Source organism: Ostrinia furnacalis, unplaced genomic scaffold (genome assembly GCF_004193835.3).
Source record: "Ostrinia furnacalis isolate ACB-3 unplaced genomic scaffold, ASM419383v2 OfSCF0455, whole genome shotgun sequence".
Taxonomy (NCBI): Eukaryota; Metazoa; Arthropoda; class Insecta; order Lepidoptera; family Crambidae; genus Ostrinia; species Ostrinia furnacalis.
In genome coordinates, this window is record NW_021130694.1 from 1 (window position 1) to 26,762 (window position 26,762).

The 26,762-nt window shown below is 36.3% G+C and overlaps 3 protein-coding genes and 1 long non-coding RNA gene across 4 annotated transcripts; 2 read left to right on the plus strand and 2 right to left on the minus strand.

The window, feature by feature from the left end:
- Positions 1-697: 697 nt before the first annotated feature.
- LOC114365657 (uncharacterized) lies at positions 698-3,977 on the minus strand. Its single transcript, XR_003656970.1, has 3 exons — positions 3,736-3,977; positions 2,780-3,250; positions 698-1,524 (listed from the first exon to the last, which is right to left on the minus strand). It is a non-coding gene; the product is annotated as an uncharacterized LOC114365657 (long non-coding RNA).
- A 2,133-nt stretch (positions 3,978-6,110) lies between these two features.
- On the plus strand, positions 6,111-12,099 carry LOC114365665 (lys-63-specific deubiquitinase BRCC36). The gene is made up of 6 exons (XM_028322289.1): positions 6,111-6,405; positions 6,562-6,772; positions 9,662-9,759; positions 10,592-10,702; positions 11,302-11,448; positions 11,902-12,099. The coding sequence occupies exons 1-6, from the start codon at positions 6,304-6,306 to the stop codon at positions 12,022-12,024; spliced, it is 792 nt and encodes a 263-aa protein (XP_028178090.1). The 5' UTR covers positions 6,111-6,303; the 3' UTR covers positions 12,025-12,099.
- A 1,046-nt stretch (positions 12,100-13,145) lies between these two features.
- Positions 13,146-17,555, minus strand: LOC114365675 (uncharacterized). The gene is made up of 6 exons (XM_028322298.1): positions 17,266-17,555; positions 16,641-16,875; positions 16,372-16,531; positions 15,452-15,562; positions 14,769-14,924; positions 13,146-13,444 (listed from the first exon to the last, which is right to left on the minus strand). The coding sequence occupies exons 1-6, from the start codon at positions 17,442-17,444 to the stop codon at positions 13,230-13,232; spliced, it is 1,056 nt and encodes a 351-aa protein (XP_028178099.1). The 5' UTR covers positions 17,445-17,555; the 3' UTR covers positions 13,146-13,229.
- A 2,298-nt stretch (positions 17,556-19,853) lies between these two features.
- On the plus strand, positions 19,854-26,391 carry LOC114365638 (actin-binding protein IPP). Its single transcript, XM_028322262.1, has 11 exons — positions 19,854-20,103; positions 20,519-20,663; positions 21,160-21,298; positions 21,688-21,853; positions 22,103-22,282; positions 22,621-22,784; positions 22,909-23,044; positions 23,531-23,741; positions 24,135-24,355; positions 25,351-25,503; positions 25,953-26,391. Exons 1-11 carry the CDS (start codon positions 19,945-19,947, stop codon positions 26,034-26,036), a joined length of 1,758 nt encoding a protein of 585 aa, XP_028178063.1. The 5' UTR covers positions 19,854-19,944; the 3' UTR covers positions 26,037-26,391.
- The last annotated feature ends 371 nt before the right edge of the window (positions 26,392-26,762 follow it).

Sequence of the window (26,762 nt, forward strand, 5' to 3'; positions counted from 1 at the left end):
TAATTGTACCAAGTTTCGTTAAAATCCCTCGAGTAGTTTTTGTTTGTATAAGGAACATACAGACAGACAGACAGACAAAAATTTTACTGATTGCATTTTTGGCATCAGTATCGATCACTAATCACCCCCTGATAGTTATTTTGAAAATATATTTCATGTACAGAATTGACCTCTCTACAGATTTATTATAAGTATAGATAACCCAGAATATCATATAGGCTTATTTTTATTCAAATCTAAGAATAGTCCGCCTTATGTACACCGTTCTATGTGCATATAAGTTTTACAACAAAATGTTAACAAATAACTACTAAACTGAACTATAACTAAATGAAAAAAAGGGTAAAAATTAAAATATATGTATACATATCCTCGTAGCGCCCACGGATTTTTTGGATCCTCTTTAACTACGACCCGACCGTCCTTCTTATAGGACATATAGTTATAGTCCTATCAGCCCAAGATTTTGAGTTGAAATTCGTATGTGTTAGAGTTACCGGTTTGAAGTGAAACTTTCAGGGTATAATTATGATTATATTAGCATGTGTTTTTATTCAATTANAATATACCGTGTCTTTACAATGCCTGCATAGGTAATGAAAATTCAGCCTTCTAGTTTTATCCACAACGAAGTTACAGGCGGTCGAAAATGGCCTGAATTGCTTCGAGAAAAGGATGGTACGGCCGTGCCGCTTTTTTGCTCGACTTGGTGGGGGCACTGCCGTGCCCCCAGATTAAGTAATCTAAGATACTACCTATCCTTTGGCACACATAAAATGAGATTTAACAGAAAGCTGCCGAAAAGATGTAGGTACTAACTACTTACCTACATAGAAGTAATGTTAATTTATGAGGCTGCGTACTGTTTTAAGACCCGGTAAGACACAATGAAGAGACAAAGAAAACCTTATTTCGTTTGTTCGTTTCCTTTCAGCCAAATGACGTCCACAGCTGGACAAAGGCCTTCCCAAAGCATTTCCACAAAGACCGATCCTGCGCTGCCTGCATCCAAGTACTTCCCGCGACCTTCACAAGATCGTCGGTCTTAACACTACGTCTTTCGGCCCGTGGTCGCCACGAAATTTTTTGCCCCAATGGCTATTGGCTCTACAGGCCACTTGAGTTTAGCAGTTCTATGTCGATCACTTTGGTTTTCCTGCGGATCTCTTCATTTCTAATTCGATCATGTAGGGAAACTCCGAGCATAGCACGCTCCATCGCTCTTTAGGAGACCTTGAGTTTTCTTATGAGACACATAGTAAGTGACCACATTTCAGATCTGTTTATCATCACTGGCGACCTATTTCGTATGATAATGCCAAAGCTAAAAATTAGCAAACGGTTCGCAAACGCTATTAAACTGCTGCATATAGCGGGGGGGCCGAGGAGGCACGGTCTGGTGCCCCCCCATGGATGTTGGGCTATTGATTTGAAGATGATAGTTGATAGTACTTACTCATGAACTGATACTAATCGCGCCGCTCGACTGAATTATGAAGACGCGTTCAACCGACGATCTGGTACCTACCAGTGTTGGCACTAATCAATTAATTTTTTAATCAATTAATTAATTTGATTAATTTTAATCGTGATTAAATTAATCCTGATTACAATAATCATGATTAAAAAAGTAATCATAATCATGATTAATTTGTTAATCATTAATCAATAATCATTAATTTGATTAACTTGATTAACTTCTTAAATGTTCTATCGAAAACAATGTTAAAACATTGAATTCTAATATTAGATGTTTGGTTTTAGGCTACAATTCTATGACAGGTCATACCTAGATAAATATAAGGTAACCTAGACTGCCCCCCGCCCCCTTCCCTCGCTGAATCTTCCGGTGCAGTCTTCCGACCTCCCGTAGGAGGATATCAGTCCACTTCCCCTACCGTTCCAGCACTTACTTGCAACCCCCCCACACTCCCACCACCTGCCCCCCATCCCTAGCCTCCCCTGAAACTTCTGGTACGAAGTCTCCTGCACCTCCCCAACACGCAAAACCTCCTAGCTTAGCAACCCCACCCTTCTATTGAATTGCCCACGCGTGGCCCTTCCCCCGAAACTTCTGGTACGAAGTCTCCTGCACCTCCCCAACACGCAAAACCTCCTAGCTTAGCAACCCCACCCTTCTATTGAATTGCCCACGCGTGGCCTCCCCCCGAAACTTCTGGTACGAACTCTCCAGCACCTCCCCAACACGCAAAACCTCCTAGCTTAGCAACCCCACCCTTCTATTGAATTGCCCACGCGTGGCCCTCCCCCCGAAACTTCTGGTGCGAACTCTCCTGCACCTCCCCAACACGCAAAACCTCCTAGTTTAGCAACCCCACCTTTCTGTTGAATTATCCACGCTTGCCCACTTCTCCCCCTATCGTCAGCCAGCCCGCTTAACTTCTTTCCTGACCCAATTTTGCTGGAGGATACCGGAAGAATAGAAGGAATTGTGAGAAACAAAACTAGTGCGATAAGTGTTTTGAGTAGTGAAAATTGACGCAGTTTTTTGGGAAAACGACAGTACAACTCCAGATCCCCCCTTTGCTAGACATTTTATAAGTCGCGGGTACCTTTTCATACACCCCCAACCCCTTTCTTATGAAAATAGTAGATAGTTAATCAAATAATCAAATTAACGATTAATGATTATGATTAATTAATCTTAATCAAAATTTTTGATTAATGATTAATTAATCATAATCAAAAAAATTTGATTATGATTTTAATCATTAATTTTTAATCATTAATCAGATTAACTTTTTGCCAACACTGGTACCTACGCAGTGCGTAGAAAGCAATAACTCGTGCGTACAGTTAGTCTAGCACTATGGTATTATGATTTTCCATAAATGACGATCTGTTTAGCACTGTAAAAGGGTTTAAGTCGTCAGTAGACAACTTAACTTTCCTTACAATTAATTGTAACTGCGCGCTGTGCATAGCCGGTAGCCAGTATTCAATGTGCGGTCACAGAATTAATAGTACCAAGGTGCGGTGTCGGTAACAAAGTGTTTGGTCGCCACCACACCACCACGTCGACTCGGCAGCCGTTGCGGAAAAAAAAGTGTATTTACGTTTGTGCAGCCCCTTAAGAATACAACAGAAAAAAATACAAGTAAATAGCTTAAGCCCACCTGAATCGCATTAAGTTCCTTGAATAATTCAACTGTTTTAGGCCCAGGCACAGCAGTTTTGATACATGGTTGCTGAGGCTCAGACAGGGCTGCTGTTGCCAACCGATGGGAATCTGAAGAAACAAAATAATACAATACCTGTTATGTTATTAATAACACCGATCAACAAAAATTTTTTTTTTTTTTGCGCATTGATTTTACTTATTATATTCTGATTATATAAGCAAATTTTTCTGATTATATAAGCAAATTTATATAAAAAAGTGCGATTACAAATCGAAAATATTTGCTTTTTAAAGAGTTATAGCGATTTGAATTTTCCATCTTCATAGTAAAATGTCTCTAAAGATGCACGTCACATTCTCAATGGGATATATTTATAGATAATTATGGGGGCTTATTCGCAAGAACAAGGGGCACGCTTTCATCCAAATATAGTGGGATTTGAGAGACGACGTTACCAAGGCCAGTAAACTGAAAGTATGATAGGGTTAGATTTTAATGAGAAAAATCTTCTATGGAACATGACAGGAAATTAGGACACAATTTCGCCGTAGAAGTAACTGAAGTAAGAATATTAGTAGTAGACAATACTCACGATTTAAATAGCAGTTAACTGCTGGCCATTTCCTTGGTACGACTTTTTCTATTACCCTCAACATTTTGAGAAGTTAATGTTCAAGACAAAAATAACAAGCAACTGGCTTGTTGCGTATCAGTCAGTACAGTAATAAAAGCAATTCACGGTGTATGTAATTGATAAATCAGGCACAATCAGCGCCCAATCAATCAATTTATTTGTTTAGATCTTGGTAGATTCCGTTCATCGACCATCATCGACTGCAGGGTGCGGAAACTTCCATACAACGGTCATCGAAGTGAAACTTGCTTCCAAACAGCGACATCGGTGAATAAATTCAAATACTTTTTAACTACCCTAAAACGCTCTAGATGTCGCTGCTCCTGTTTCCTTCATATTTTCATTTTTTTCTTAATTAAAATATATTTGAGAATATTGTTAATTACAATGTGAAAACTTTTTTTAAATGAAATTAATTTGTTTTAATTTAAAACTGAACGGTGACATTTTTTGTTACAATTTACATAATAGAGTAGTAGAAATTACTATTTAACATATGGCAACTTTGTTTTTCCCCCAAAATGGCCGGTGTTGTTTTTGTTATGTTAAATGCATTCTTGTTTTCTTAGCCATCATTTAAGTGTTCTGTGGCCCTATTAAAGTATTGAAGAGTCGTCGAGTCAAATTCAAGTTCATTCCTTCGTACCTGCTGCTGTTCTCATTCATCGGAGTTTTGTTCGTTCCTTCGTGAATCGCGAAGAAACTTTCTGTTATGTTCACAAGTGATCTGAGTTTTCTCAATGTGCAAATGCTTATTTAGTGTTGTTGAAAACTTTGCGAAAAGACGCTTTTGGTGTATAATATTATGTGTGTTCATAAATAAAGTAAAATTATTAAATTCAAAAGTTTTTGTTTACTTATTTGCATTTCCATGTGCAATGTAGAATTTTTCCAAATCCATTGTTTTGAAAATAATACAATACGTACACCATAAAGATAAATATTTTCAAAATAATGGATTTGAAAAAAATCTACATTGTACAGCATAAAAACAATAATTCTTTGAAGGTTATGAGGGCCTTTGTGTGCGTGAACTGTGTGTATGTGTGCGTGGACTTTATGTATGTATGTGTGCGTGTACTATGTATGTATGTGAGCGTTACGTACGTAGGTTAAGTACAGGGAATTGAACACCAGGCTGTCAATTAGTAGGTTCAAAAATTTGACCGAGAGGGCTCTCTATTTCCTATGTATTACTTTTCTCTATGATCGACTGCGAAAAGGACTGACTGACCCAGTGTTGCCAGTCGGGTCTAGTCAGATGTCAGAAATTACCAGAAATATAAAAAAAAGTAACCTTTTTGAATAAAAAGTAAGTAACCTTCGTACGGGGGGGGGGGGCAGAGCGATTGTGTAAGGTTGTTCAATGTTCATTTTATTATCATAAATTCATATTTAAATGCAGTTTATGACATAATGTTTAAATTGTCACTATTAATATTTTTTACTGAATAACCTGTAAAAGTTAATTCTACAATTTCTGAAAAATCACCTAAAAGTAACCTTTTCATTAGTGTAACCTAAAAGTAACCAATGACCCAATGCAGTTCAAAAGTAACCTTCTGGCAACACTGCCACGAACAAAAAATATATTGACAACTTACAAGTATTCGGCCAATGGTACAAATTTCCAGGCCAGGAAGGTTTAAAAAAAAAAACAAAAAAGAAGAAGCTAGAGATGGGTTATACTAGGTAAATTTGATACTAGGTGCACCTATTCCTAGTATTTATTAATACTCGATCCAAATACCTATTCCACCTAGTACGTAGTAATTTAGCATACTTGACGCGACTAGTGCGGACTAATCCACGTAATATTACTTTAAAATAGGACAATTTTTTTTTAAAAGATACAACCGTAGTATGAATAATGCAATTTGAAATTGAATAATAATTCCTCCCTTCATACTTCAACAGACTTTGGACTGTCAACTTAAAAGTTGGCGTATTTAAAAGATATCAATTTCATAAAAATATTTACATATTTTTTCTTATTTACATGAATATGGTTTGACTACATTTGTGTGCGTTTGCTTCGTCGCGCTCCAATTTGTTTGGTCAGACAGAGACGGAGTGAATCTCTACGTTCGCACATAAGCTTAGCGAGAAATACTAGGTGCGCGTAATACACGACTACGGATTACGCAATAATAACCTCTATTACTTTGACCGTAGGGTCGGAAATCGTGTAATTTATAAAATACTAGGTGGATCAAGTATTTAAAAAATTGGAATAGGTGCCGCCTAGTACTGTAAAATACCTAGTGTGTGGATCTGTTCTAGTAAATACGTCTCATCTCTAGAAGAAGCCTTCTGTCATCTGTCAAATCACGTTGTCAGTCTCAGTGTCACTGACAAAAATAAACAATATTCTTCTCTTGGCTCACTTTTGCTTCCTTCGCTAATAAAAATATCTAATTGGTTTAGTTTTTATTGTTGCACCTGCCTATTCTTAGACATTTTTGTTAACACAGTTCCTGTCCTATTTAGTAAATAGTTACGTAATCCAAAAAGTATAAAAAAACGATGCTTAGTAAAGTTCTCCTATCCACCGATGTGGCTTTAGTATGTACACAACATGCTTTATCAACTGAAAAAGAAGAAATTATGGGATTGCTTATTGGAGAGGTAGTATATTATTATTACATGTTTATGATGAAGCAAACATTTTAGGGCAAAAACAGATCTTTCTACCTATTTCACATTGATAAAATAATGTCTGTAGAATAATGTACCTACTCATTTATAGGTATTATACACTAACTATAACAAAACTGATTACAGGTTCATGATGATGGAAGTCTTGTTTCAATAGTATCTTCAGTAATTCTGCGAAGATTAGACAAGAAACCTGATCGTGTAGAAATATCTGAAGAGCAGCTTGTACAGGCAACACTAAGAGCAGAAGAGTTGGCAGCTGAAGTGGGCAGACCTCTAAGGGTAGTTGGATGGTATCATTCCCATCCACATATTACAGTTTGGCCTTCACATGTTGGTAAGTTAACATGTTTGTTACTCTTTCATACTAAAACGACTGAACGGATTTTGATGAAACTATACAGTATTATTAGTTACTAGCGGCCGCCCGCGACTTCGTACGCGTGGATCCCGTTTTACCCCTTCATCTATCTTACGCGGTTTAGATTTTTTCATACAAATGTTTTTTCCCGCTAACTCCCGTTCCCGTGGGAATTTTGCAATATCCTGTTGTAACTAAGCTTTACGTTTACTAAGGTACCTGCATGCCAAATTTCAAGCGTCTAACTTAAGCGGTTTAGATTTTTCATACAAAAGGATTTTCCCGCCAATTCCCGTTCCCGTGGGAATTCCTAAGTATACTATAACCTGCCCAGGAGTATGAAGAATAATTGTACCAAGTTTCGTTAAAATCCCTCGAGTAGTTTTTGTTTGTATAAGGAACATACAGACAGACAGACAGACAAAAATTTTACTGATTGCATTTTTGGCATCAGTATCGATCACTAATCACCCCCTGATAGTTATTTTGAAAATATATTTCATGTACAGAATTGACCTCTCTACAGATTTATTATAAGTATAGATAACCCAGAATATCATATAGGCTTATTTTTATTCAAATCTAAGAATAGTCCGCCTTATGTACACCGTTCTATGTGCATATAAGTTTTACAACAAAATGTTAACAAATAACTACTAAACTGAACTATAACTAAATGAAAAAAAGGGTAAAAATTAAAATATATGTATACATATCCTCGTAGCGCCCACGGATTTTTTGGATCCTCTTTAACTACGACCCGACCGTCCTTCTTATAGGACATATAGTTATAGTCCTATCAGCCCAAGATTTTGAGTTGAAATTCGTATGTGTTAGAGTTACCGGTTTGAAGTGAAACTTTCAGGGTATAATTATGATTATATTAGCATGTGTTTTTATTCAATTATTTGTCTACCTTTTGTTCTTTACAAAGGCCATCGGGCCACAAATACTAGATTAAAAGGAAGTATTAAGTGATGTAAAATTAAATAATACAAAAAATTTGTAGTGTAAAGAGTATTAAATTAATAATAATAATAAATATAATAAATATTTTTGAACAATTTCACACATAACGCTATCTAGCCCCATAGTAAGCAATTAATATGCTTGTGTTATGGGTGCTCGCTTAACGGATATACTACATTATATACGTTTTAAATACATACATATTATACTAGTAACACCCAGATCCGTCACAGAAATTAAAATTCATCATTTCAATTTCTGCCCGGCTGGGAATCGAACCCGGGACCTCTCGGCATAGTAGTCCCTTTTAGAACTACTACACCAAACGGCCGACAAATAATTAATTAATTAAATTAATTATTAGTGAAAGATAAGTTGCATTTTTATATTAGTAATATTCCATAAACCAATATAACACAAAGCCACAAACTAAAAATATTATGATATTTTTAGTACTAGCTTCGACCCAACCGCCTTCACAAAGTACATATTATTTCAAACCAAGATTTCGCAGAATTTCTGCCCTAAAAATGCAAAGTAATTATCTCTATTTAAGTAATACCTATTCGTTAGCAACTTTTTGCATAAAAACATACTCGACAACCACGGATTATCATAAAAAAATGCGATTTACTAACTACGTGTTAGTGAGCCGTCCATACCGCCGGCCATTTTTCAAAAAATCCCATCTGTCAATTGTGACAGCCAATGGTAGCATACCGGAAACTGTTCCCTAATATTTCGTTCAGAAATCGAATTAAATTATTTCTTTAAGCCGCGAAATTTCAAAAATCTAGACAAAGTTTAATAATATGGCCTTCTGAAAGGCGCATGGGCGGTAATTGAAAGTTAGTTGAAAAAAGTTCTGGGCTGTAGTCGCCATGTTTATTTTGGGTTATCAAAAGGCGCGTGGGCGCTACGAGGNATGATCCCATGCACTTCATTCTTACATGTTGGAACGGCACAAGACGGCATAATTTAATTATAAAGTGTCAATCTGACGGATATGTAAACAATGCGCGCGCCGGCCATTGACTGATTGCTCTAAAGTCAAATTAGTGCGATTTGGAGTACTTTATATGAATAGGTACACATTTACGCCCGTTGACGGTTTCTGGTTTGTTCCGTATTCTGAGGCCACAAACTAAAAATATTATGATATTTTTAGTACTAGCTTCGACCCAACCGCCTTCACAAAGTACATATTATTTCAAACCAAGATTTCGCAGAATTTCTGCCCTAAAAATGCAAAGTAATTATCTCTATTTAAGTAATACCTATTCGTTAGCAACTTTTTGCATAAAAACATACTCGACAACCACGGATTTATCATAAAAAAATGCGATTTACTAACTACGTGTTAGTGAGCCGTCCATACCGCCGGCCATTTTTCAAAAAATCTCATCTGTCTATTGTGACAGCCAATGGTAGCATACCGGTAACTGTTCCCTAATATTTCGTTCAGAAATCGAATTAAATTATTTCTTTAAGCCGCGAAATTTCAAAAATCTAGACAGAGTTTAATAATAATTATGGCCTTCTGAAAGGCGCATGGGCGGTAATTGAAAGTTAGTTGAAAAAAGTTCTGGGCTGTAGTCGCCATGTTTATTTTGGGTTATCAAAAGGCGCGTGGGCGCTACGAGGATATAATACAAGCTTTATAAATAAAAAAAAATATAGGCTATAAATTATGACGATATGTGCTGTGACAAAATAAATTCCACTGTAAATAAATCCACTGCACCATTCACACTGATATCATAAATAATATTATCCTGGTGAAGTGTTTGTATAGTTCTAGAAAGTAGTCTCTTATACAATATAATTTTACTTGTGCTATTTCATTATTTGCAACAAAAAATTGAATTTGAAAAATATATTTTTTTTTACTTACAGACCTTGCAACTCAGTCAATGTATCAACGAATGGACTCCAGTTTTGTTGGCATTATATTTGCCGTATTTTTGACTGAACAGTCCACAAAAGCTCCATCGGTAATTTATCACCACGAAAAATTAAACAGCGCCCCCTAGGGCGGCTATAATATAGGGGACGCTGTTTAATTTTTCATACAAAATTTTTCGATGACACTTTGAATACGCAACGAAACGAACTCGAAAGTTTTTCCTACTAGGGCGGCTATAATATAGGGGGCGCTGTTTAATTTTTCATACAAAATTTTTCGATGACACTTTGAATACGCAACGAAACGAACTCGAAAGTTTTTCCTACTAGAGGTACTGAAGTGTACAATCTCACGATCGCTTTATGGAGCGAAACAGACGGGCTTAGAAAAATGCAAAGCAGCAGCTAATTTTAAAAACAACCAGCTTGAACTATAAATAAAATACTCAGTAAAAAAATATTATTGGTAAAAAAACCCAACTGCGTAAAAATGAACTAAAAAGATAAAAACAGTGTTCACAAATGCAATCGGAGGCATCAATGACTAATTCTTTTGTTGGTGATAAAATATGTATTTGACGCAGTTGGGTTTTTTGTTTATTCAATAACATTTTTATTTTTTTAGTTAAATAAGCATTTTTGTAAGCTACTTAAAAAGCCCTTTATTTTGATACCCTACTCGATAGGTTTTAGAAAAAAAAATTTTTTTAGAAGACATCATCTTCACTTTCCTGATCCTTTGCACCCTTTTTTCCGTTTTCCATTTTTACTTTCCTATACGTTTCCCTACCTTACCTCGTTGTGGCTGACGCACAAGCCGTGCATGCCATCATAGAAAAGAAAAGACATGGCGCCTAAATTCGAATTCCTTCTGGCGCAGTCGGGTAAATACCACAAAATAATAATTTATTGTTATTTCAGATTCAGATAACTTGTTTCCAATCTGTCAATGAAGGTTCATCCCAAAGTAGAAAGGAAATAGAAATGGAAATAATTAATAATAATGACTCTTTAATTGCAAACAACTTTCAAGTAAGTACAAATAAATAAGTCTAAAACAAAAGAAACCATTGACCAAAGTGTCAAAAAGCGGGCGCGAGATATGGCGTGATATCGACATGGCGATGTCATACCATTACGATATGATTAGACTGTGAATTTTATGGTTGTGCACATTTCATTAAGTATTTAGACTCAACACATTTCATAAGTATTTAGCAATAACTCCAAATTTTTTGCTGTTTTAAAAAACGCCCGTCAGCTCATCTGAAAGAGCTCAGTTTTGTCTAAAAATGGAGTTAGTGCTGATATCGTTAGCACGGCGCAGTACGTGTGAAATAAACTGTATTGCAGATTTTTTACAGAACGTCTCACCATCACCAACCTCACGCGCCCGCTGTTTGACAAAGACAGTTGTTTTTTTGTAGTGAGTCATATGAAGCTTTCAGATGAATTAACTTCGAACGTAGAAAATTATTAATTTTATGAGCGCTTCGCCATGTAGCAGCCCGACAGACGCGCGGATGCATGCCTTCACATTATAAAAACGCCGCTGCCGCGCTGCTGTCGCGTTTTTAACGCCCTAATGTGAAAGCGCTCTTTATAATAACTTTATCATACACATTTTACAGATATTAACGCAATTACCAGCAATACTTAAAGAAGAAGAGGATGAATCGTACAACACTGAAGTTGGATACGATGATAGTGACGATATTATAAACAAACAACATAATGCGGCTGTCAGAACTATTGCAATCGGGCACATAGTTGAAAAGGTTCGTTAATTAAATATGAAAACTTGTGAGGGCGGGATATTTGGCTTATAATACTGGGCGGGTTGCCTGTTCTGCTCTTGATATCCCATTAGGGAGCACCTGTACGGCTAGCACGAAAATCTTTCCGAGTTCGAATCGTTTGCGTATTCGACAAAATTCGATAGTCAATCTTCGAATTAAACGAAAACGTGACAATTTTGACTCTCAAAATAAGTTTCGTGCAAACATTTCTTATAAGTTCACTTTACGACACGTTCACAAGTGCGCTGTTTAGTTTTCGTACTAAATCTTTTGATGGCGATTCGAATACGCAAACGATTCGAACTCGAGAGGTTTTCGTGCTAGCCGTACTGGTGTATTGATTTAACGTTTTGGTTAAATTTCGACGATACATTGAATATTACTAAAAGATTAACTGTTTTAAAATACATTGAATAATGTTTTACATTACAGATGTCAAGACCTATGTTAGAAGCGTTAGTAGCCCGGAATGCATTAAATACAGTGAGACTTACAGCATTGAAGAAACATCACCAGGAGTTAATGGCCCGATTAGAAAACGTGTCTGCTACGTAATGTTCGTGGATTTTAGTAACGCATAATTATGAGATGCAATATTTTGTAAAATAAATAAACCTATTTATAAGACAATATCCTTTTTGATTCTAAGATATCCCAAATCATCAATCTTGAAACTGTTCTCTACAGTAACTTTGTATGTAAATTGTAGCATTGTAGGATAGTACTCAAGGTACAATTTGAGCTTTTACCTCCGTGACATCAAGCCAACGAGGTCCAGATAAGTGATCATATATTACGTTGCATATTTTGTGGTATTAAGTTGGCCTATTACTTCATAGATACCTACCAAGTACCAGTTTACCCGAACCACCTACGCGCACCCACTTTATTTATTGCGGGCTAGGGCTACGCAACCCTGAGCAATCGAAAATAAAGAACTTGTCGACCCCTAACCCTTTGAACGACTTGTCAAAAAGCTCTTTACTGTATGCGCTAGTGTTGCTCTCTAGCGGCAGAAGTTTAGATTAACACTTTTTATTAATGCAGATCAGTCATTATTTAGTCATTTAGTCCAGTCAATGTATGCCTTAACGACGGTGTAGAGAGAAATCCGTGGAACACAATGTCTGACCTCGGGACTTTATTTAGACTAGTTAGGAGGTGAACATAGCAAAAGTCCCCACCCTTAGCCCTTAAGCCGGCGAGGAGGGGGGTTTAAAGGTACCACTTTTTGGTATTTCGCTTAATCCTCGGAAACTATGCGTCCTAGTGACATGACTACTATGAACCAAGAAAAGCTTATTGAATTTGCTACAGGTGAGATAGTCAAGTTTTTCTATATCTTGTATAGTTTTCGCGGCATCTGCTCTAGAAGGTCTGTAATATTGGAAATTTTATTTTTGTCTTACATGTTCCTCCCATCAAGAGAAAATCGACTAAATCAACATTGAGCTAATATTGTAGACCTGCTCTCATTTATGTTGCATATTGCCCAATTGGATGCACTACTTGGGTAAATTTCGCTCTTTTAAAATAACAAAGTCAAAGAAGAGTAATTACCTATTTATTTTTTTAATTGCCATGTTAATATAAGTAATCCTACTAATATAATTGAATAAAATGCTATTGGCCACATAAAGGAGAGAATGGGTATAAGAGATAAAAACGTAAGAGCATATTATTAAGTAGCTTCATTAGACCTCGTTGGCACGGGTTTGTTACATTCAAATATTCCAATCACCTTGATATGTTAATTGTTGTTACATTAAGTCTTGTTTATCCACCATTTCAAATCCATCTGAGGAATCAACACTAGAGACGCGTTTTCTTTTAGTTGTTTCGTCAGTCTTAGTATACATCAAGTTTGTGACGACGCCCGTTATATTCCAAAGCGCATTGTAAGCTGAAGCACTCCACGCGGGCGTTGACCGGATCTCTTCCAAAGTAGAAAGCAGTTGTTCTTTTTGTTGTTGATCTAAAATTGAATAACACACCGATTACAAATACAGAATATGGATATAACAGCTCATATTTGTTCTAATCCTAATGCAAAAGAATACGTTCTTCATTGATAAGTAAATAAATAGTACTTTGTGAATGTTGTGTAAAGTGATGAATACTTAAGGGTTCTTTAAAAAAAAACGTTAATAATTTAAACTACATACTTACTTTTTTCTACTTTTCAATTACAATGGAACCAAAAATGTTCATTTAAAGGTAATAAAAAATTAATTCAGTTTTTAAATTCAGAATGAAGTGTCTTTTTAATAAACCACCTTGTGGCGCAGTCGGGTAAAAAGTTGTGATTTCGTATTATGTATTGGGAAATAAATAAATAATAATTTCACACAGCGTCATCTAGTCTCAAAGTAAGCAACTAATATGCTTGTAATATGGGTACTAGCTTTATTGGATATAGTACTTTTTAGGGTTCCGTAGCCAAAATGGCAAAAACGGAACCCTTATAGTTTCGTCATGTCCGTCTGTCCGTCTGTCCGTCTGTCACAGCCGATTTACTCGGAAACTATAAGTACTACAGTGATGAAATTTGATGGGAATATGTGTTGTATGAACCGCTACAAAATTATGACACTAAATAGTAAAAAAAAGAATTGGGGGTGGGGCCCCCCATACATGTAACTGAGGGATGAAAATTTTTTTTTCGATGTACATACCCGTGTGGGGTATCAATGGAAAGGTCTTTTAAAATGATATAAAGTTTTCTAAAAAACATTTTTCTTAAAGTGAACGGTTTTTGAGATATCAGCTCTCAAAGTCGTAAAAAGTATGTCCCCCCCCCTCTATTTTTATAACTACGGGGTATAAAATTCTAAAAAAAATAGAGGTGATGCATGCTAATTAACTCTTTCAACGATTTTTGGTTTGATCAAAGTATCTCTTATAGTTTTTGAGATAGGTTGATTTAACTGTTGCTGCTACGGAACCCTTTGTGCGCGAGCCCGACTCGCACTTGGCCGGTTTTTAAATGCATACATATTTTACATAGTAACACCCAGACCCATCACAGAAATTAAAATTGACCATTTCAATTTTTGCCCGGCTGGGAATCGAACCCGGGACCTCTTGCGTAGTATGCCGGCATGTTGATCACTACACCACTCATGTCGTCAATGGTGTCAAATAGTCTTTAGTTGAGCGGCCGTGGGAATCATAAGTCAGCCAGTCCAATATCTACCTTCACCGCTTCGGCTATCGGCGCTTAATTTTGAAGGTTTACTACTGAACCATACAAATTAAAGTGAGCCGTTTTTAGCTAACATTGCACAATTTGCACAAACCTCGTGGCATGTATTCATCTTCACTCGAATCTGAAGTTTCGACATTTTTATCTAGAGTTTTCATTTTTTCTATTGACAGATTTGTTACAAGAGAACTACTATTTTCAGAACTGTCACTTGCTTCCTCAAGAGGTACATCATCTGGTTTCCAATAATCTGCAAAGAAAATAAACGTCAAGAAATCAGTTTCTTCATTGTTTTAGTAATAGTTTTGTTAAATGCCCAATACAGTTACTCCTAGCTAGGCCACACACATCGCGATACCCGAAGTTGCGATGTGTGAAGCCAAGTATTCGCGTATATTTCAGTGCTTTTTTTTCATCAGTGTGAAATCCGGTGATTAATAAATGCAAACCGCGAATTTGCCGTCAAGTACGAATACGGATACTGTGAGTGTTGTGTGTCGTGGTAACATCACTAGTGGTAGTGTAACAAATGACAATATGAGTAATTGAAAATCTTCAAGCCCGCCCGAACGGACGACGCCGCGAACCCCCAGTCTACTTGAAACCACGGCCACGGATTGTGGCCACGGATCGCAGCCGAAACGTCAAGCCGTGAGTACATAATGTAACTCATTAATAAACGTCGTCGTTACGACCCGTGTCTTACTATTCTATCTGCTTCTGCTTCATTCATAAAAATAAAAAAATACTTATCGAAATGCTTTATACTAAACTTACCTAAACTTTGTCGTTCATCATAAATTTGGTTTGATTCAGGTTCTATAGTAAGCAAATTTATATCAACTTCAGATACTTCCGGCATTAGTCCTTCAAATTCCACATCAGATTCTGTAAGAATACATAGGTCAGTAAAAGAGGATAACTTTAGTAACGGACAACCACTAGCAGATGTAAAGAGTTGTAAGCAGACCAAATCAGTGTGTTTAATGGATATGGAGAGTCCCAAATTAAAACAGATAGCAGATTAAATGTCTATTTATATCTACAGACATTGAGCATACCAGACACGTGCCGGAACCGTATAGACAAAATATTATTTCCGCGAGTACTGGCCGCGCACAGCCGGCAGCCCCGTGTCTGTGCAGCCGTGTAAAGATAGATATAAATATGTAGACACTGTATTATAAGAATATTATTTTGTCCGGCACTGCATGTGTCTCGCACGCTCAATGTCTGTAGATATAAACGGATTATGGACCTTATAATAATGTAGAATGCGTGTATCAATCTAATCAGTCAGCATTTTCATAGAAATTTACATAATGCACCAAAAAAACTTTTTTTCCATTATAATAACTTAAAAAATACATCTCATGTTGAAAGCATGCATTTTCATCAATGCTGGAAATGTTCATACTTAATATTCTTTTATTTTTAAATATTAAATAGGTTTATTTTATTTCTCCAGTGGGTTATGGATCCCAGTTTGGGAACCACTGCTAATATACGGTTTTTATAAAATAAGTAGGTACTACGCAAGTGTATTTTGTAAACTTCTTAATTGAACTGAACTAATTTCTTAACTCATCAAGCCCCTCAAATAGAGACACAATAGATATCAATTATATTGCTGTGCAGTTGCAAGTGCTTGGGGTTTGGTGGGTTAATTAATAACATAAATTTTATATTAAAATTACCTGCATTTTGTTGTATTTTTTTTATCACTGTTACTATTGGTGGAAGCATTTTGTAGAATAATGTAAGAGTCATACTCAAAAGGTACATTATTACGTATCCCCTTAAATATTGTCCGGTTAAGAATATTATTCCTAATATAATGTTGATCAACAAAAAGGCCTGGAATAAAATCATTTTTTTTTACGAAATAATTCAATAATAGTTGATTATGGCTTTTAATATATACAACACAAGATGCCGATTTAATAAATAACTTTAACTAACTTACTTTTGTAGGATTAGTATCTCGCAAATACATAAACTCCAGCCATTTCTTGTAAAACCATGTTTTTAGTTGAGCAGCCATTGCTTTAAGTTGAGATCCATCTTGATCTGCTAGACGTTTCAAGCATGTAGTCCTATGTTTATATTTTAGCCAGGCTTCAAACCCATCAATTAATAAATACGAAATGTATAAATATATTGATAAACTTAATAAGTTGAATTCTTTATGTCTAAAAACACTGAAAAAAGTTAAATAAAGTTAGTAACTAAAGGAAAATCCTTATGGTACCTACACAATATGACTATAATAATTTTAGGTATATATTACTAAAATAGTTATACACTTTAAATGTAATTACACATTGAAAACACAATAATATTTGACTTAACAAATTCTGATCCCAAAAAATAGAATGAAAGTTTTCCATGCAGCACAAATTTATGATAATCGTAATTACGAGCTTTATATTGACTTCGCTCGTTTTTAAGGCGTAGAATGTTATAGCAAGCAAGCATACAGTAAGTACATAATAATTTGGTAAGTATGGTGTTACTATTGAATTAATAAGTGTTATGCAACTCGCGTGCTATTATCGCAAATATTAATTAAACAACTGTAATCTACTTACAAAAATATCACATTCAAAAACAGGATACAAGACAAAGACAGCCAGAGTTTCTTCCAAAATAATATTTCTTCAAGTATGCCTGTAAAAACTGCTATGATATAATGGGATGTTTGGATTTTCTTGTTGTCTTCTTTTTTGGGCGAGCTCCATTTAAATGTTTTCTTGAAAAAGGCAATCATGCTAACGTTTTACAATAATAAAACCATTCCGATTCCACACCAGTTATTTCTAAAAATATTGACAAATGCGACAAATGTCGTCGTCTCTGCGCTGTCACTCACAGATGAGACTGTCACTGTCAGAAAAGTGTTTTTTTTTTTTGGTTCCATTCGTTCCTTCTGGAACAGGCTAAGGTCAAAGACCATGCTGCCTAGTCATCAGTAATCTTTCAGAAAAGTGCTAAAAAAAACAGTGTTCCGATTTTATTCAAAACTATAATGGTGCTGATCCGCACGAAATTTTCATAAATTATTTATTATTTAAAGTAAAAGGTCAAATTAAGGCAATGTTAAATTCGTCCACAAGGCAATAAAAGTTTAGATGACAGTGGGCCAATGCCAATCAATATCAATATATTGATTTTACTGTTATAATCAGTGAAAGGTGTGTATATGTCGCAGTCAGATTGTATAATCCGCCGTTTTACATTACCACTAGGCATTTTACATTACAGCTCTGTTTTGTAATACGGCGATTCAACGTTTAGGCGGATTGTCATTGCGATACGTTCTTCAATACGGCGGCCCTCGTTTAGCCGCATCGTACTACTGTTTAGATTGTAGGGTGACCATACTTACAAAATAAAACAATGTTTAATGAAAATAAATTTTAATAAGACAGATTTCTTCTCACGATATTCCCTAGTAATTAAGTAAGAATTATTATCTTCGTTACTGTAAGTAATACTAAATTACATATTTGGCTTCAGTAATTTTTTTGTATATTTATAAATCACAGGGGATAGCCATCTCAAAACAAATAAACTTTTTTTGAAAGTTAATAATATAATAAAATATTTGGCCTTAGTCATTTTTAAACATAATGAGTAATCACAAGGTACAAACATCTTAAAACGGCCACTGTCATAATATCATACTTTTTGCACCAATAATATTGAGTAGGATTCCGCCGAACACCAGAATCTATAGCCACTTTAGCGGTTTTGATGTGGGCTATAACCTCCAAAACTCGGTCCCTTGTCCACGGTTTTTTGACTGTTCTACATTGTGAAGAATAGAAATTCTTCAATTGCAAGTTAAAATTGTTCTTAAACTCACTGTCGAAATACATATTTATAACGTTTTCTTTATTAGATTCAGAAATAACTCCGTAATTTAGCAACACATTTGAAGCCATTGTTGTTGTTATGTCAGGCAGCGCCACGGTATTGAAAATGGGAACTAAAAACTGTCAAAGCGGCGGGTAATGACACGCTGTTTTACATTGCGGCTAGCCGTATTGAAGAACGTTTGGCGCCGAATACATTCCGGCGGATTTTCATTCAGCCGTATTCAATCCGCCTAAACGTTGAACCGCCGTATTACAAAACAGAGCTGTAATGTAAAATGCCTAGTGGTAATGTAAAACGGCGGATTATACAATCCGACTGCGACATATACAACAGATAACGGAACTACAGATGTCACAGATGTAATCCATAGCTGTCAAATGTCAAATTTTTGACGTCTTTCTATTTTGTAATGAAATGTAGACATGTCGCAGTCGGATTGTACAATCCGCCGTTTTACATTACCACTAGGCATTTTACATTACAGCTCTGTTTTGTAATACGGCGGTTCAACGTTTAGGCGGATTGTCATTGCGATACGTTCTTCAATACGGCGGCCCACGTTTAGCCGCATCGTACTACTACAGATTGTAGGGTGACCATACTTACAAAATAAAACAATGTTTAATGAAAATAAATTTTAATAAGACAGATTTTAATAATTATTACCTTCGTTACTGTATACTAAATAATATATTTGGCTTCAGTATTTTTTTTTTACTTATTTATAAATCACAAGGGATAGCCATCTAAAAAAAAGTAACTCAAAACAATTAGACTTTTCTAAACATTTTAAGAATTAATTAGATATTTGGCTTTAGTCTTTTTAAGACATTAAAAATGATCAAAGGGAACAGGTAACTCAAAACTATAAAGTTTTAGTAATTTTTTCTGGGTTATTTTTCTTTAAGATAAAATTATCTTCACCGGCCACAGCCATGATTTCATATTTTTACACCAATAATATTGTGTAGGATTCCGCCGAACACCAGAATCCATAGCCACTTTGTCCGGCAGCGCCACGGTATTGAAAATAGGAACTAAAAACTGTCAAAGCGGCGGGTAATGACACGCTGTTATACATTACGGCTAGCCGTATTGAAGAACGTTTGGCGCCGAATACATTCCGGCGGATTTTCATTCAGCCGTATTCAATCCAGCTAAACGTTAATCCGCCGTATTACAAAACAGAGCTGTAATGCAAAATGCCTAGCTGTAATGTAAAACGGCGGATTATACAATCTGACTGCGACAGACATACTCTCTAATCTGTGATGAAATGAATCACCGTCGTCTTTGATGAAAGTTTTAAAAATGATTAACAAAAACAGTATTAATTAATTTCATTAAATTTCGATGCTTAATGTGTCTTACAATATTTAGTTTATGAAATGACCACAAACATTTATAATAAGTGCCCAAACAAGGATGGAGCCAGGCCGTTTAAGTATCGCGATTATGCAGCGAAAATTTCTATGAATTTACAACTTTTCAAGAGAGATGGCAGATTTTGTGATATAGATTTAATTTCTGGTAAAACTAAAGTTAAGGTAAGTGTTTTTAAATGAGGGTTTATACGAAACAATAAAGTGTACCTACTTTCAGTTGTTATGATAATAATATGTTGAATTTTAGGTATTTTATTAATTCTTGACTTATCCCTTGTTCTGTTCCATTGATTACAATTTATAATGTAAGATTTTTCTTTATTTATTCGGAATAAGTTCAATAAAATTACAAAATCTCACATCAATATTAATCCAATAATCATGTTTTAGAACTAATTGGATTGATTAATGCAGTCAAGTAAATGCTTGATGTTAATTTCAAAACCGTTTCGATATACAATTATTATTCCATTAATTATTATTGCATAGCTTGAGTGCGTAACTTTTTCTATTGCCATAAAAATAGTTAAAAGGCCTTCGGTGTTTTGTTTTTATATTTTTTAATATTACCTTACAGGCGCATCGCGTAGTGTTAGCAGCTAGTTGTGCATATTTTGATGCAATGTTTAGTGTAGGTCTCGAAGAAAGCCAAAAAGGACATGTTGCTCTTCCTAGTGTCCCACCTGATATCTTACCAATAATCATTGATTTTATTTATACAGGTATGTGTTATTTCAAGTAATTTTATACTAGTTTTAATTAGTGTTTTTCGATTTAAACATGTTATTTAATAGACCTCTTCTGTAGTGGTTAGTTAAAAACCTCCTGATTGGATTGTTTCAAAATGTATGTGGAAGGAATTGTATAGAAAATGATTTTTTATTATACTTATTAAGGTCCTTTTGTTTTGGATATAGATTAGACCACAAGGATATGAAAGTATTTTGGTTGAATTGAGGTTTAAAATTAAAATTCTTAAAAATACCAACTCTGTCAAGAATCTGTATTGAATTAATATAGGAAACTGTACCATACAGATCACAAATATTCATGAAATTAATTCGAATCCATAAAGCAGAAGTTATCGTTCATTATTTTGACCAAGTTATCGTTCATTATTTTGACCAAGTTATCGTTCATTATTTTGACCAAGTTATCGTTCATTATTTTGACCAAGTTATCGTTCATTATTTTGACCAAGTTATCGTTTTTCGGCAGGAGAAATTGTTATAGATAAGACAACCGTTCAACATTTATTGATAGCTGCAGACATGCTACAACTTAGAGAATTAGTAACAGGTTGTGGTGAATATTTACGAAGAGAATTGCATCCCTCAAATGCTCTTGGAATTTTCAGGTGTGTACCTACTCAGAACAACATTTCTATTCCTGGCACAGCAGGAATCAGCAGTGTGTGAAATATATTATAATTTGATAGTCCAGTGATGCATTGCAATGCAACAGTATTAAGCTGCAATAAGGTTTCCACACAAAAACAGCAATAACTCACTGTATTGAGTTTACCTATGTTTTTAGTTCCTTTGATGCTGATCGTTTTGAATACTGAACATATAAACTGCCTTCTACTAGATGTCGCTTTTTAGATTGTGTTACCTTCTAAAGTTTTTTTCTCCAAATATGTTGGTGAAAAACTATGAAAATCGGTCCAGCCGTTCTCGAGTTATAAATGTTCGAACAAATTCGTCATTGTTTTATAACTCTACGATTGCATTATATTATTTCTAGGTTTGCTGAAGCACACAATTGTACTGAATTAGCAGAACAAGCATTGGAACATGCTCAAGGAAATTGGAATATAGTAGCAAATGGAGATGAACTACTTGAGTTGCCTCTGCAGCAACTAGTCACTTTATTATCATCGGAGCAATTGAAAGTAGACAACGAAGCACAGGTTTCAATATTTGTTAATTAAATTGAGGCTAAGTTCAGATGGACATGATATTTATAAATGTTCACTTGAGTAGTTGCACACATACAAGTTCATCTCGGTTATAATATTATAATTATTTTATTGTAATTACCTATGTATGCTTGTAAAAACTTATACGTATTAACAGGCTTTTCAATATTAGAGGTACCTTTCCAGTTCCACCTAGGATCGAATATTCAATATAATAAGATAGATAATTAACTTTTATAGGTTTTGTATCCAGCTCTTCGTTGGTTAGAACATGATCCGGCATGTCGCCGACGGCATTGCTTTGAAGTATTGAGCCATGTCCGCCTACCACTAATTTCACCACAAGTCTTAGATGAAGCATTAAAGAATGTACAAGACCCATCTATAGCAGTAGCGTTGAAGACAGTCAGAGTAGATATGGTAAGCAATTAAAATAAAATATGTTTAATTATAAAAGCCTTGTCAGTTTGCAAGACAGTTATGTGTTACGTACAGTCAGCGTCAAATAGTTCGTGACACCTCACCCAAAGTGGCCAAAAAGTTGACAACGCAACCTTATTCCAATTGTAACAAAGACATGTTCCGAACTTTTTGGATATTTTGGGTGTTACGAACTATTTGATGCTGAATACCTTCCTATCATTCTAATGCCTATTTCAGTGAAGTCCATTGCAAGAAATGCTTTAACTACCTTTGAACATATTTTGATTGGGTTCCAAGGTGTGGAAATAGTTTAATGTCTTACATTTTGTTTTTAGAAAACTGGACGAGGGGCATTGGTGGCACTAGCAGCGGAGCCGCGCGCTCGAGCCCGGCGCGTTTTGCTCGTGGTGGGGGGCTCCTGTCACGACAACGCAGCCCATCTTCCCAATACCACAGATAATATTCTTTCTTCTGTGACAAAATTCGATCTGCATAAAAAGTAAGCTGAAAGATAATTTATGTATTCGACAGTGTCCAAAGTCTGCCCAGAATCCAATGCACATCCAACAATTTTTTAGGCAACAAAGCTCATTTGTATGTGTACATTTCCATTTCTCTTATAGGGAATGGGAAGAGCTATCACCAATGGGCATAGCCCGTATCCAACCGGGCGTAGCAACTCTTGCGGGACGTGTTTATGCTGTAGGAGGCGAGCAAGGTAGTCAAATACTAGCCAATGGAGAAGTCTATGATCCACAGGTACATTTATGTATTTACTTTTGGATACGCTGTAGATGTTATGTTGTTATGAGATGTGTTAACACATTACAATAAAGACATACACACGCAAGAGCATGTCGTCCTGTTACATCAAGCAATTTTCAGAGACTCCACACTATAAAGCCGCCATTCAAAAGCAACGCTTATCAGAGAACATGAAAAATAGTACCTAAACTGTAGGTAACTGTAGGTGGCACTTTTTGATCGAATTGAAAATCAAATCCGTTGTACTCTATACAAAAAAAATCTTTCGACATTACAACTGTCACGTTTTGCCACTTGTCTAGGAGGACTGCCCCCCTAGACAAAACTCACTTTTTGATCGAATCGAAAATCGAATCCGTCAAAACTCCATACAAAAAAGGGGCTTTTCGACCACTTATCGACTGGTTTGCGATTATAATTTGCACTTTGTCTAGACCCACTGTACTGTTAATGTCTTGTCAATCCTAGTTTCTATTTTAGATTGATAAATGGTCAAACATTGCGCCAATGAAAGAAGCTCGCTGCGAATTCGGAATGACTGAGTGGAACGGCTATCTATACGCTTTCGGAGGATGGGTGGGCTCCGACATGGGCGCCTCGGTCGAGGTGTACGACCCGGGCGCCGACGAGTGGACGCTGACCGGACGGATGCCGGAACCGAGATTTGGCATGGGTGTAGTTAATTTTGAAGGTAATCTCATCATCAAACTAATATTTTCCCACCCGAAGATTAAAAAGAATGAAGAATTCTTATTTGATTATTTTGTTATCTTTCTGTTTATCAAAACCCTTTTTCTGTTATGAGCGTGAAGATATCAAGTTGACGTGATAAAGGGACAGCCGATGGTATTTAATTTTGACGCATTTATTAATAAACTCTCTTTGTCGTCATTGTCGAGTGACAGGAGGAGTAATCTACAGGGGCGCTAGAGTAAATGTGATAGCTTTCTGGTTCTGTTGAGCCATAATAAGTGACGGACTTCACTACACTACTGGCTAAATGTTGAGCGCGAATACGTATCAGATTCTATATTAAGAAATACATAATGCAATCTGTTAATGCATACTATTTTCCCTTTTATAGGCCTTATTTACGTTGTGGGTGGATGCACTCATACGTGGAGACACACAAGAGACCTGCTGTGCTATCACCCAACGTCGCGCAAATGGCAGACTCTGACTCCGATGCGCCACGCGCGAAGTCAGGCGGCTGCCGTAGTTCTCGACAACTACCTTTATGTGATAGGTGGCAATGCGCCGGGACGAACTGTACTTACCTCAGTTGAAAGATATAGTTTTGATGATGTAAGTTCTTGTTTATGATATTATTTTTATCTACTCCTAGTTTTAGATTTTTTGATCGATTCATCACACACAAGAAGTGTGCCGCAGAGCCTGTGGCGTGGGAGCTGCACGGGAGAGGAGACATTGACATATTAGACGTGACTGGGCAAATCTGAAGTATCGCTGACTTTTGACTGTCACAAAAACACCCTCCCTTGCAGATTCCATACCTCTAACAGTGACTCAGTTAAGCCTAGACCTGTACTATCGCCAATATAGATAGTACAGGTAAAAAAGAAAGTCAAGTCATCTCGTTCTATCGCAAAGAATCGCCATTTGATTAGAGCGAGAGCAAAAACGGAAATGGATAGTTAACAGTGTGGGCGTGTGTACATCCCAATTAATATTATTTTTAACTTTTCGAAAACCGTTTTATTCATACAGGGTGTTGATTTCAATCCTCGCCATATTTATTTAGGTGATCTATTATGATATTTATGATTTATAATAAACGCATTAGCGACCAAAAAAAATTACAAACGAAAGTGGATTTTTAGCGAATATTAGTATATCCGTTAAGCTAGCACCCATAACACAAGCAAATTAATTGCTTACTTTGGGGCTAGATAGCGCTGTGTGAAATTGTCCAAAGATATTTATTTATTTATTATTTTCCGTGCGACATCAACTGTACTGTGGCTCGCAATCCTGCAATACGTTTACACTGCGGCACCCATTGAGGTAGGTACGCGGATCGCTCACTTATCATGTCGGATAGCCTACTGAAGGAAGCCACGTAAAGTAGGTAGTATAAAAAGGTATTTTTCTTTAGACTAACTAAAGTTAAAGTTCGTTTAAAAATTTTTTAAGTCCTTTTTTTTACTGATTCGTGATCAGAATAAGCTTTAATCAACTGCCTAAATATGGCGAGGATTGAAATCAACATAATGTTGAATGTTAATATGAAAATATGATCGAAGCGGGAGGCTCATGTGCAGTGCGTTTGTGTTCTGTAGGACTCGTGGGAGGAGGTGGCGAGCCTGCGCGAGGCGCGCGCCGGCTGCGCCGCGGGCGCGCTGGAGGGCGCGCTGGTGGTGGCGGGCGGCGACAGCGAGAGCGGCGGCGAGCGCGCCTTCTACCGCGCACGCACCACGCTCTCCAGCGTAGAGGTATTCATTTAATATACCCTTTTATTGACAGTGATTGGGTATTTGACACCATTCACCAATAGTTCTAAAGCACACCTTTTTTTTAAACTTTTCAGCCCTAGGATGCGCGCTGTGATATAAAGCTATCGATGATTTTAGACGTTAACGTGTATGGGCAAAATTGATAAAATGGCGCGATATCCGCTAATCGCGACGCGCATCCTAAGCTCTAAACTCAATTCATTTTAAATCAGCTGTAAATTAAATTTTTGGTTGTTACGTAATTGAAAAAAATATCAATTGAGTTGGCAACATAGTGACATTACCAGCTTTTTTATAGTCCTACAAAATTGGGACTCTCGTTTTACAGTTCATAAAAAAAGTACGTCAGTTGATTGGTGGTGTGAAATGCCCTATTTTCAGTTTTAAAAACCTATTTGCAGAAAATAAATTACTTCTATGACTTTCAGGTATACGACCCCCGGGAAGACTCCTGGCGCACCGACACCTCGCTACCCCTCTCCCGAGCCGAAGCCGGCGCGGCGGTACTTTGACATAATATACACAATGGACAGTTTTTAAGTACTCCATTGAATAAAAGGTACAAACTACTATTACAGCGGACGACGCATTGATATATTTAAAACTTTTTATCGATTTCGAATACAGTCAGAGTATGCAGAACGATGCGAAAAGTTAAAATTGTTGGCGGACCAAGTCTACGCATACACCTAATGCAGATTTCGCTACGTGCATGCCGACTGGTGTGAGAGTTGCGATGACGGTGGCTAAATCCGCTAAGGACAATGCATACTGGAATATTAAAAACTAGCGACTAATACTCGCATAAAATAGGTATATTTTAAATACATAATAAGAATGCCTTATGAAATGAATTTTGAAAATTCATTAATAAGTAAGTAGTAATCTCAGGGGTTAATAAGTATGTACAGACGACAGCACAACAGACTATACATTTTCGTTGCAAAGTCGCCCTTATCGCAACTACGTAAGATACCACAGTGTTTACGTTGATGTGCTGTCGACTGTACCATCTTAAAGTCAATAAGGGCAAAAACATATTCAGCTTTCCCAATCCTATTTTTTAGGTTGATGGTCTGACAGTACTTATTATTCTCTGGTCTGACGTTCAACTACATTTTCAAAAGATTCAATATGGGAACTGTCATATTTGAATCAACACTACGATTTGATGCCTAAGCCTAGGCGCAGACCGTTGATTTTTCGTTGGCCGATAGTATAGTCGGGCAGTAAAAAAC

Excerpts from the sequence above, each read along its gene's own strand:
- LOC114365665 (XM_028322289.1), top strand. The coding sequence starts at position 6,304 with ATGCTTAGTAAAGTTCTCCTATCCACCGATGTGGCTTTAGTATGTACA. Across the intron at positions 6,773-9,661 it reads AGTTTGGCCTTCACATGTTG|ACCTTGCAACTCAGTCAATG; the intron begins GTAAGTTAACAT and ends TTTTACTTACAG. Across the intron at positions 10,703-11,301 it reads TAATTGCAAACAACTTTCAA|ATATTAACGCAATTACCAGC; the intron begins GTAAGTACAAAT and ends CACATTTTACAG.
- LOC114365675 (XM_028322298.1), bottom strand. The coding sequence starts at position 17,444 with ATGATTGCCTTTTTCAAGAAAACATTTAAATGGAGCTCGCCCAAAAAA. Across the intron at positions 16,532-16,640 it reads GAGATACTAATCCTACAAAA|GCCTTTTTGTTGATCAACAT; the intron begins GTAAGTTAGTTA and ends ATTTTATTCCAG. Across the intron at positions 13,445-14,768 it reads AGATGAATACATGCCACGAG|ATCAACAACAAAAAGAACAA; the intron begins GTTTGTGCAAAT and ends ATTCAATTTTAG.
- LOC114365638 (XM_028322262.1), top strand. The coding sequence starts at position 19,945 with ATGACCACAAACATTTATAATAAGTGCCCAAACAAGGATGGAGCCAGG. Across the intron at positions 20,104-20,518 it reads CTGGTAAAACTAAAGTTAAG|GCGCATCGCGTAGTGTTAGC; the intron begins GTAAGTGTTTTT and ends ATTACCTTACAG. Across the intron at positions 23,742-24,134 it reads GGGTGTAGTTAATTTTGAAG|GCCTTATTTACGTTGTGGGT; the intron begins GTAATCTCATCA and ends TCCCTTTTATAG.